The sequence below is a fragment of the Pristiophorus japonicus genome, chromosome 17, assembly GCF_044704955.1.
Source record: "Pristiophorus japonicus isolate sPriJap1 chromosome 17, sPriJap1.hap1, whole genome shotgun sequence".
Classification (NCBI taxonomy): domain Eukaryota; kingdom Metazoa; phylum Chordata; class Chondrichthyes; family Pristiophoridae; genus Pristiophorus; species Pristiophorus japonicus.
Window position 1 is genome coordinate 127,612,061 of NC_091993.1, and position 12,038 is coordinate 127,624,098.

The 12,038-nt window shown below is 47.7% G+C and overlaps 1 protein-coding gene across 2 annotated transcripts in view; it reads right to left on the reverse strand.

Annotated features, from left to right (window-relative positions):
• Positions 1-1,403: 1,403 nt before the first annotated feature.
• Positions 1,404-12,038, reverse strand: part of gpr61 (G protein-coupled receptor 61) — a 284,165-nt gene continuing 273,530 nt past the window's right edge. For both annotated transcript variants that reach the window (XM_070859498.1, XM_070859497.1), the window contains one exon: positions 1,404-3,265. In XM_070859498.1, coding sequence (XP_070715599.1) covers positions 1,580-2,926 — 1,347 coding nt within the window. In that variant the 5' untranslated portion in view covers positions 2,927-3,265 and the 3' untranslated portion in view covers positions 1,404-1,579. The remainder of the gene's footprint in view (positions 3,266-12,038) is intronic.

The window sequence follows — 12,038 nt, forward strand, 5'->3', positions numbered from 1 at the left end:
TCCTTGGGCAATATCTTGGCCAAGTGGCAGAATGCAGCTCAACGTTAATCAAGACAATGGCTCCATGTCCTGCTCTGCCTCTTTCTTTCTTGGACTCTGAGATCTGTGGAACACCTCAGTCACCCTTTCTCCAGACTCTTAAAAACCAAAGCTTGGGGTCACCGAACCATTTGCTTCTTGATTTATCCCTTCTTTCCTCCTGCTCTTTTCAAACCCCCTTGCTGCCCTGCACCCAGGCTGAGTGGATTCCAGGGGAGCGGAAAGTGGCTGGTGGAACGAGTGCTGCTCAGGAGATGTACACACCCTTTCAATGAGTGGCAGGGAAAGAAAAATGACTGCAGTTTGGATTATGTGGCGAACTCCAGAATGGGAAAGGAGCATTTATTCTGGCCTCCCATCCTCCACCCTCTGTAAACTTGAGCTCATCAAAAACTCTGCTATCCCATGTCCTAACTTGCACCGAGTCCCGCTCACCCATCACCCCTGTGCTCGCTGACCTACATTGGCTCCCAGTCTGACAACGTCTCGATTTTAAAATTCCGATCCTTGTTTTCAAATCCCTCCATGGTCCTCGCCCCTCCCTATCTCTGTAATCTCCTCCAGTCCCACAACCCCCCGAGATGTCTGTGCTCCTCCAATTCTGCCCTCTTGAGCATCCCTGATTATAATCGCTCCACCAGCTGCCTGGGCCCCAAGCTCTGGAACTCCCTCTGTAAACCTCTCCGCCTCACTCTCTGCCTTAAAGACTCTCCTTAAAACCTTCCTCTTTGACCAAGCTTTTGGTCACCTGCCCTAATATCCCCCTATGTGGCTCGGTCAAATTTTGTCTGATAACACTCCTGTGAAGTGCTTTGAGACAATTTTATTATGTTAAAGGTGCTATATAAATGCAAGTTAAGAACATATTAAATAGGAGCAGGAATAGGCTATTCGGCCCCTCGAGCCTGCTCCGCCATTCAATAGGTTCATGTCTGATCTTCTACCTCAACTCCACTTTCCTGCCCGACCCCCATATCCCTTGATTCCCTTAATATCCAAAAATCTATCGATCTCTGTCTTGAATATACTCAGCGACTGAGCCTCCACAGCCCTCTGGGGGAGAGAATTCCAAAGATTCACCACCCTCTGAGTGAAGAAATTTCTCCTCATCTCAGTCCTAAATGGCCGACCCCTTATTCTGAGACTGTGACCCCTGGTTCTAGACTCCCCAGCCAGGGGGAAACATCCTCCCTGCACCCACCCTGTCAATCCCACCAAATCCACTCTTTGCAACAAGTAGGGGTCTGAAGCTGCCCCACACCCCTTCCCGAGGGAGCAGGTCCAATGCCAGTCGCTGGAATAAATATTCGGCTTATGTTAGGAAACACGTCAGAACGTGATTTTTTTTTTGGCCAGTATAGACATTAAAAGGAAACTCGAGATGGGAATCAAATAAGACAAGCGATACCAAAAGCAATTCCAGACAAACATGTGGCTCCCTGTACATCAGGGGTTAACCTGGTTTCTGGAAACGATCAGAAGAGAGTTAAACCATTTAACGATATGGAGCAAACTAGCAGGTTGCTGCTACTGGTCTATGTTAAGCCTCGTGTTTTGGTGACTTGCTCATTCTAATACAGCTGTTGGACACTGTAAAGTCAGCGGCTATGTGTTGTTCCAGGAATTCCGAGGTTTCTTCCGCGATCTGCCCGGGTATCCGGAAGCCCAGAGCCGACTGGTCCAACTTGGGGCTGGAAGCATCGTAGCTCGACCTGGTCTCTGCGTTGCAACCTGTCCTCTGCAGGAACTGCATGAAGTTCTCCTCAATGGAGCCCTCTCGACTGGGCAAGCGCAGGTCCTCCTCCGGAGGCTGTTTGAAGGGGCAGTTGAGGTGCTTGCTGAGCTCCCCTCTGATCTGCCGGTTCAGGCACCCGTAGAAGAAGGGGTTGACGCTGAAGGACATGTAGCCGATCCAGGTGACCACCATCTCCCAGGGGCCCGGGTAGGCCGGGCTCGAGCTCAAAGCCGAGTGCAGGTGGAAAGCAAAAAAGGGCAGCCAGCAGAAGACGAACTGACCCCCCAGCAGGATGAGGATGACGGCCGCCTTGCCCCCGCCGAACGCCCGCTGCGGGGAAGCCCTGGCAGCTCCTGAGCTGGTGACCATGGTGGACCAGCTGCTGAGCGACTCCGACCTCTGCCTGGGGGTGTCCATCCAAGTGGGCAGGGGTCCGTGCTGCATAGCCGCCACCCTGGCCACCTTGAACATGCTGCAGTAAACTATCAGCATGACCAGCAGCGGGACGAGAAAGTAGAAGAGGCTGAAGAAAAGGACGAAGAGCTTCCGGTGGGTCTCGCCCTCCCATTGCAAGGAGCACTGGTTGTCCGTGCGGCCTTGGGAATTCCAACCCAGGACTGAGATTATTGACATTAAGATGGCTTTAATCCAGATGCAGATGATGACAGACACCACCAGCCTCAGAGTCATCCGTACCTCATATCTCATGGGGTGCACTATGTAGTAGTAACGCTCCACATTGATGGCCAGAATGGACAGGATGGATGCACTGATCATTAACATGCTGAGGAAGAGGTATAATCGGCACACTGTGTCACCGAAAACAATGTTGTCAAAAAGTGCAGAGCTCGACACCATGCCCAGGGGCATGAGGATCAGGGCAGCTGTCAGGTCCACTAGACACAAATGGAAAACGAAGACAAATTTTTTGAACAATGGCGTCCTGATGATAACAAGCATCACTGCAGTGTTTCCGATGATCCCGACTAAGTCGACGAGCAGCATGAGGAAGAGCCCTATAGACTGAGACACCAGATCTCTGTCCACCGACGCCTGGCTTTGATTGAAGAGCGTGGAAGTTGGAGAGACTCTGTGCTGCCTCCCCAGAGTGGTAGAGTTCCAAGCCCATCCCGCAGACACCGGAGCAGCCATGGGTAGGGGGGGCGACGCAAGGATGGGGACCCTAAAGCTCTTCTTCCCAGTCCATCACCCATCCTCTTTGGGGTTAGGGACTTGCTTGCTGGTTGCTGTTGTCTCTAACCATGCGAACCTTGGCTTTCCTTCAACATCAATCAATTAGGCAGTTGGCACATGTCAGCTGAAATAGTTTCCGGTGGATTATTTACCTCCAATTTGTGGTGTGGACTAGTTTTCATTTTCCATTGAGACTTGCCGTGCCTCCTCCACTGTGACTCTTTGGGTTTCCTGCCTGCATTACCGTGTAGACATTGAGTTCAGACCACGCACTTCCACCTCTTCAAGCATGAAAACCTGTACAGATAAAACAGTAAAAAGAATTAAAGTCCGCACAGATGCTGATGGCTGGATCTGATTCTGATGTACGGTCACTGGACCCAATGTTGCACATGCACCCTCTTGTTAGGGAGCCTTGCCTTGTCAGGTATGCATTTTGGGAATTTGGGCGATGGGTCCCATGATGACCTGTCCTGCCTCAGCTCCCACCACAGGGACTGGAGCACAAAAATCCAGGCTGACACTCCAGTGCAGTGCTGAGGGAGCGCTGTACTGTTGGAGGGGCAGTACTAAGGGAGTGCTGCACTGTCGGAGGTGCTGTCTTTCGGATGAGACATTAAACCGAGGCCCCGCCTGCCCCCTCAGGTGGATGTAAAAGATCCCATGACTCTATTTTGAAGAAGAGCAGGGGAGTTATCCCCGGTGACCTGGGGCTAATATCTATCCCTCAATCAACATCACTGAAACAAATGATCTAACCATGATCACTATAAGTGGGAGCTTGCTGTGCGCAAATTGGCTGCCGCGTTTCCTACATTACAACAATGACTACACTTCAAAAAGTACTTCGTAGGCTATAAAGTGCTTTGGGATGTCTGGTGGTTGTGAAAGGTGCTATATAAATGTAAGTATTTCTTTTTTACTCGCTTGTAAAACTGAGCATTGATCACATAGCGAGAGTGTAGGGTAGGTTAGAGTGACTCCTCTCCTGACTTGCCAAAGCCTTTCCACCTTCTACAAGACACAAGTCAGGAGTGTGATGGAATATTCTCCACTTGCCTGGATGAGTGCAGCTCCAACAAAACTCGGGAAACTCGACACCATTAGGACAAAGCAGCCCTCTTGATTGGCACCCCATCCATCACCTTCAACACTCACTCCCTCCACCACCGGCGCACCATGGCTGCAGTGTGCACCATCTACAAGATGCACTGCAGCAACTCGCCAAGGCTTCTTCGGCAGCACCTCCCATACCCGCGACCTCTACCACCTAGAAGGACAAGGGCAGCAGGCGCATGGGAACACCACCACCTCCACGTTCCCCTCCCAGTCACACACCATCCTGACTTGGAAATATATCGGCCGTTCCTTCATCGTCGCTGGGTCACAATCCTGGAACTCCCTCCCTAACAGCACTGTGGGAGCACCTTCACCACACGGACTGCAGCGGTTCAAGAAGGCGGCTCACCACCACCTTCCCAAGGGGCAATTAGGGATGGGCAATAATTGCCGTCCTTGCCAGCGACGCCCAGATCCTGTGAATGGGTAAATAAAAATAAAAAGTAAAAAAACATGGGAAAGGACTCAAAAAAATGAACCCTTGTTCCCTTCATCATTTGACATTGTGGGCCTTGACCTCTAACCTACTTTCTGAAATGTCAAAAATGAAGCAAGCAAAAGTTGTTTGCTCCAAAAATTGATGCAAGAACAACTAGATCTAAACCAAAAACCTTTGTGAAAGGTTAGTTGAAACTGCAATTGCGTTTTGCAGCAGTGTGTGTCTTTCATCAAAAGATCAAAGCAGTTTGTGTTTTTGAATTTAATTAGCATCGTTGTAACTTTGATCAAAAGGAGCTGGTTTTCTTTAGTGTGCAGAATTGTATTGATGAAAATCTGAGCATTGTCCTCGGCTCCCACCAGACAGTCCGGACTGCAAAGGTACTGTATTTATAAATGGGTTTACAATTTCATGGTGCTCCCACACACTCCTACTTTTAAGTGGATAAGTATTACATTTATAAAAAGTTGTTATCGGGATGTGGGCTTCACTGGCAAGGCCGGCATTTATTGCCCATCCCTAGTTGCCCCTTGAGAAGGTGGTGAGCCGCCTTCTTCTTGAACCAGTAGTAGTTTGATCTGAACAGATTTGCTGAGCCACTTCAGAGGGCCAGTAAGAGTCAATAACATCAGTGCAGGACTGGAGTCACATATAGGCCGACTGGGTAAGGATGGCAGATTTCCGTCCTGCATTAGTGAACCAGATGGGATTTTATGACAATTTGAAAGTTTCATGGTCACTTTTACTGATAACAGATTTTAATTTTCAGATATTTTGTGAACTGAATTCAAATTTTCAAATCGCCAAATTGGGATTTGAACTTAGCATCTACTGGATTACTGGTCCAGCAACATAACCAGGACAAGGCCACGCTCGGGAAGGCGGGTGTCTGCCAGCCTCTATATTAATGAATTAGCAACAATTTTGGTTTTGCCACTCCGAGAGTTAAGGGCAGGTCCATCGGTGTCGGGAGAGAACTCTTTGGAAGGTGCTTGTTTGGACTGAATGAGAAAGCAGTGCGGAGGAAGATGAATTTCCCACGAGCTGGACATAAGGTTGATTTGAAGAATGAGTGCCACCTGTGGGTGAGGGTTCTCGCCAGAGGAGTGAATTGGTATCGGGCGCATTCGCAAAGTGACCCCCCGGGGTAACTGGGGCGTCACTGGGATGTCAATGGGGGATCAATGGGGAATGTGGAATCAATGGGGGATCAATGGGGAATCAATGGGAAATCAATGGGGGTTCAATGGGGGATCAATGGGGAATCAATGGGGGATCAATGGGGAATGGGGGATCAATGGGGAATGGGGGATCAATGGGGAATGGGGATCAATGGGGAATCAATGGGGAATGGGGGATCAATGGGGAATGGGGATCAATGGGGAATGGGGGAATCAATGGGGAATGGGGGATCAATGGAGAATGGGGGAATCAATAGGGAATGGGGGAATCAATGGGGATCCAATGGGGAATGGGGGATCAATGGGGAATGGGGGAATCAATGGGGAATGGGGGATCAATGGAGAATGGGGGAATCAATAGGGAATGGGGGAATCAATGGGGATCCAATGGGGAATGGGGGATCAATGGGGAATGGGGGAATCAATGGGGAATGGGGGATCAATGGAGAATGGGGGATCAATGGGGAATGGGGAATAAATGGAGAATGGGGGATCAATGGGGAATGGGGGATCAATGGGGAATGGGGGATCAATGGGGAATGGGGGATCAATGGGGAATGGGGGATCAATGGGTCATCAATGGGTCGTTCTGCGGTGTACCTACGATTTTGCAACTCCTGGCCTCTTGTTTTTTGGAGCAAACTCTACGGCCGTACTTTGAATGTCTCGCTCAGCATCCCCTTGCCGGGTGCCCTATTGCTTTTCGGCAAAAAGTGCCACAGGGATTCCTTAACATCCACCTGGACTCATGTTATTTGGTTTAGCAGCACTTCTGAAGGACAACACCTCTGACAGTGCAGCACCTTCGCAGTCCTGCATTGGGACACTGACTCAAGTTATGTGCTGAAGTTTGTGAGTGGGGTGTGGAGCTGTAACTTTCTGGTGAGGAGCAAGTGCGCTACGAACTGAGCCTGTCTGACACACTTCCTTCTCACAAGTCTGCCATGTGCTTCAAAGAAAGAGGTGACATAAATATTTCTCAAAATACCTGGGTGGAAAACAGCAAAACGGGCGACTGTGTTATGACATGGCTCACATACAGCTCCAATCCGCCTATAGTCACCCTTCGGAGAAAGAATAAAGACTTGCATTTACATAGCGCCTGTCACGACCAAACGTCTCAAAGCTCTTTATAGCCAATGAAGTACTTTTGGAGTGTGTCACTATTGTAAGGAAACGTGGCAGCCAATCTTCTTTTGAAGTAGCACCATGGGATCTTGTACATTTACTTAAGAGAGCCGACAGGGCCTCGGTTTAACGTCTCATCTGAAAGACAGCACCTCTGACAGTGCGGCACTCCCTCACCACTGCACTGGAGTGTCAGCCTAGATTTTTTTGTGCTCCAGTCTCTGGAGTGGGACCTGAACCCAGAACAAAGGCAAGAGTGCTACCCACTGAGCCACAGCTGATACAGTGAGCGTGACTGTTTGTTGGGGAGAGATAAAGGGGCTGAATGATGGCTGTAACAACCATAAACAGTTACTAATGCAATGTAACCAGTGCTGCAGATTGTGAGTCTACCAAGGTCCGGAACCAATGATGGATGTGTCAAAAGTAACATTATCACAACAAGGTTCAGCTCAGCCGTCCCAGGCCACTCCATGCAAGTGTCCGGCCACCGCATAAAATTGACCAAATCTGACAATGAACTGAAAACCTTTAGAAAATATAACCGTGCTGTACCTGCCCTGGGAGTGTTTGATGGGACAGTGTAGAGGGAGCTTTACTCTGTATCTAACCCCGTGCTGTACCTGCCCTGGGAGTGTTTGATGGGACAGTGTAGAGGGAGCTTTACTCTGTATCTAACCTCGTGCTGTACCTGCCCTGGGAGTGTTTGATGGGACAGTGTAGAGGGAGCTTTACTCTGTATCTAACCCGCTGTACCTGCCCTGGGAGTGTTGATGGGACAGTGTAGAGGGAGCTTTACTCTGTATATAACCCGTGCTGTACCTGCCCTGGGAGTGTTTGATGTAATCACTAGAAGATGATTCGGTGATAATCAATAAGAAGGAAAGACTTGAAAAGGGTTGTGAATATTTGGAATTCTCTACCACAGAGAGCTGTGGATACTCAGTCGTTGAATATATTCAAGACAGAAGTCGATACAGTTTTGGGAAGTAAGGGAATTAAGGGATATGGGGATAGTGCGGGAAAGAGGAGTTGAGGTCGAAGATCAGCCATAATCTTATTGAATGGCGGAGCAGGCTCGAGGGGCCGAATAGCCTACTCCTGCTTCTATTTCTATGTTCTTATACAGTGCCTTTCACTACCTTAGGATGTCCCAAAGCGCTTTACAGTGAATTTAATCATTACTGAAGTGTAATCACTGTTGTAATGTTGGAAACATGGCATGCAAATTGCACACAGCAGGGTTCCGCTAACAGCAACATAACCAGACCATGTTGGTTGAAGGATAAATATTGGCCAGGACACAATGATTGCTCCCTGGAAAATGAGTGTTAAAAGCAAGCACATGTCAAATAACAGGTAAAAAATGTTTAAAAAAATCTAAATCTGTGCACACGTTCTGTCATCCTCGCCATTGTAAATTCCTATGTAAACTTGTCACACTATAATTGCACCGCTCCCCCTCCCTCCCCAAGTTGCTGCATCACCACCACTGGCAGGAGGTTGTAATTACAGTGTGACAAGTTTACATAAACAATTACAATGATCAGTGTGGAGACAGGAGCTTATAATAGGAATATGAAAATAAGGTCAGAATATGTGACCTTAAAAGGGAGACTGAATTGGTACTGTGCACTCTGGTCCAATTATCTCCACCCTCTAGCCCCGCTTCACCTGATGACTATACCTTTCCGTGACTCCCTGGGAGATCAGGTAAATGTACATAATACATACTCTACCGAATGGCCTCCTTCTACACTGTATCATTTTGTGATTCTACATAGACAGAAAAATAACTAAATAGGCCAATGGAATGTTGGCCTTTATCTCGAGGGGGCTGGAATATAAAGAGATGCAAGTTATGTCACAGTTATATAACACTCTGGTCAGACCCCACCTGGAGTAACTGCGTTCAGCGGTGGGCCCTGCCCCGCGGGGAGGATATATTGGTCTCAGAGCGGGAGCAGTGCGGATTCACCAGGATGATACCGGGGCTAAAAGGGTTAAATTATGAGGATGGTTTGCACAGACTGGGCTTGTATTCCCTTGAGTTTAGAAGATCAAGAACTGATCAAATTGAGGTGTTGAAGATGATTAAAGGATTTGATGGGTTGGATCGAGAGAATCTATTTCCTCTGGTGGGGAATCCAGAACAAGGGGCAGAACCTTAACCAGAACCTAGAGCCAGGCCGTTCAGTGATGGGTGAACTGTCCCCAATTTATTCCATTCATATTTCCCTGTGAAATATGCACTTCCTGATTTCAGAATTTGCATTCTCCCCTGCCCCGTCCCATCCTCATCTTTAACTCTACAGGTTTTAGAGCCAGGCTGAAAATGTCAGAAAGCACCACAAGTGGTTACTGGAAATCTGGAACTCTCTGCTCCAAAAGGCTGTTGAGGATGAGGTCAATTGAACATTGCAGAACTGAGCTTGCTAGTGGGTATTAAGGGTTACGGAACAAGGCGGGTAGATGGAGATAAGATACAGATCAGCCATGATCTAAATGAGTGACGGAACAGGCTCGAAACATAGAAACATAAAAAATAGGTGCAGGAGTAGGCCATTTGTCCCTTCGAGCCTGCTCCGCCATTCAATAAGGTCATGGCTGATCATTCACCTCAGTACCCCTTTCCTGCTTTCTCTCCATACCCCTTGATCCCTTTAGCCATAAGGGCCATATCTAACTCCCTCTTTATCCAATTAACTGACATCAACAACTCTCTGCGGTAGGGAATTCCACAGGTTAACAACTCTGAGTGAAGAAGTTTCTCCTCATCGCAGTCCTAAATGGCTTACCCATTATCCTTAGACTATGTCCCCTGGTTCTGGACTTTCCCAACATTGGGAACATTCTTCCTGCATCTACCCTGTCCAGTCCCGTCAAAATTTTATATGTTTCTATGAGATCCTCTCTCATCCTTCTAAACTCCAGTGAATACAGGCCTAGTCGATCCAGTCTCTCCTCATATGTCAGTCCTGCCATCCCGGGATTCAGTCTGGTGAACCTTCGCTGCACTCCCTCAATAGCAAGAACATCCTTCCCCAGATTAGGAGACCAAACTGAACACAATATTCCAGGTGAGGCCTCACCAAGGCCCTGTACAACTGCAGTAAGACCTCCCTGCTCCTATACTCAAATCCCCTAGCTATGAAGGCCAACATACCATTTGCCTTCTTCACCGCCTGCTGTACCTGTATGCCAACTTTCAATGACTGATGTACCATGACACCCAGGTCTCGTTGCACCTCCCCTTTGCCTAATCTGCCGCCATTCAGATAATATTCTATCTTCGTGTTTTTGCCCCCATAGTGGATAACCTCACATTTATCCACATTATACTGTTCCTGTATTTCTTCCTGTATTGTGTACGATATATTTCCCAATAATCCACACCTTCTTCAAGGGTAATAAGAGATGGGCAATAAATGCCAGCGACGCCTACATTAATGGATATTAAAAAAACATGAAATCTGTTTGTAGATAATTAAAAATCAGATGTCAAACTTTCCTCACTGGCTGAAATAAACAACGCGACCAAACTAATCTCCTGCAATAAAAATCAGCAAGATCTCACAGAAAAACAAATCAGTCGAACGATCCCCGGTTCAAACGGAGCAGGCGTGAGGGGCTGTATGACCTACTCCTGCCCTTATTTATTCTGTTCTGTAAAGATCGTACAGCCGAGATGATTTTTTTTCAAAGGGGTTCAAACTGTCATTTCATTTCTGGTCCAGTGAATATTTACAGCCTGTAAATAACATAATACACACATTAAAAGACTTGCATTTATATAGCGCCTTCCACAACCACTGGACGTCTCAAAGTGCTTTACAGCCAATGAAGTACTTTTGGATTGTGGTCACTGTTGTAATTGCAAAATCATGATACATATGCCTGCATAGCATTCCACATTCCTACACAGCCATTCCTTTTATCAAGGCCTACCTGTTTCTCCGGAGCCTGGGACTAAATTGCTATCATTGCCTGTAATCATCTTGCTTCTCCTGGCCTTTGTTATCCATTTCTTTGCCTTACAGTTGGGCCCGATTGTACATGCATGGTCATGTTTGACCCTGGGCCTTTTTTCCCTTGCCTGCTTTTTCTCATGTTCCACTTGGCTTTACCGGTCCTCCAGCTAAAGGCTTTGCTTTTAACCCCCTCCCTCCTCCTCCTCCTTTGAAATCTGGCACTGGTCACTCGAGCACACTTTGTCAGCCTGTGTCCATGTGCACCTATGTTCTTTCCAAAAATACAGGCAGCCTGAGGGAGAGCAGGAGAGAAAGAGAGAAAGTGAGAGAGACAGAGGGAGAGAAAGTGAATAAGAGTCAGAAAGTGAAAATGAGTGAGAGAGAGAGAAATGAGTGAGAAATAAATAGAGAGAGAGGGAGCGAGAGAGAAAGATATTACAGGCAACTCTCGATTATCCGTACACAGATCCAACGGTAATGGGATTTAAAATCCTGTTGCTAACAAGTGAAAAGACAGCTCCAAATAATTTGGAAAAATTGCCTTCCAAACACTGTGCTCATTTGTATTTTCTCATTCTCTCTCTCTCACACATTCTCTTTTTCTCTCACTCTCGCACATTCTCTCTCTCACACACACTCTCTCTCTCACTCACCATAAAAATCACCCTCCCCTGGCCTTGCTTTGCGGGTGTATGTGTGTGTGTGCGCGTTGCTGCAGTCGCTGTCTCTCGCGGCCGCTGCTGACGTTGAGAACGGGGGCAGGGCTGGCAATGGGTTCCAGGCACGGAACCTGTACATGCATCCTGGTAATGTCCATCTTTTGTTACTGTTTGTCGCTGACTGTATTGATTCATTAAAGTTTTAACTTTAAAATGTAGACTAACCCTAACGGAAAAATTATTTACCCGGAATAGCCCAATCCCCGAGGGACCCAGATAATCGAGAGTTGCCTGTACATAGAATGTACAGCCCAGAAACAGGCCATTGGGCCCATCGCTCTGTGCCGGGGTTTATGCTCCACACCAGCCCCCTCCCACCCCTCTGCATCTCACCCCATCACCATATCCTTCTATTCCTTTCTCCCTCATGTGTTTATCCAGCCACCCCTTAAATACATCGAGACTATTTGCCTCAACCACTCCCTGTGGTAGTGAGTTCCACATTCTCAGCACTGAGAAAGAGAAAAAACGAGTGAGAGAAAGAGTGACAAACACAAATACAGACATACATAC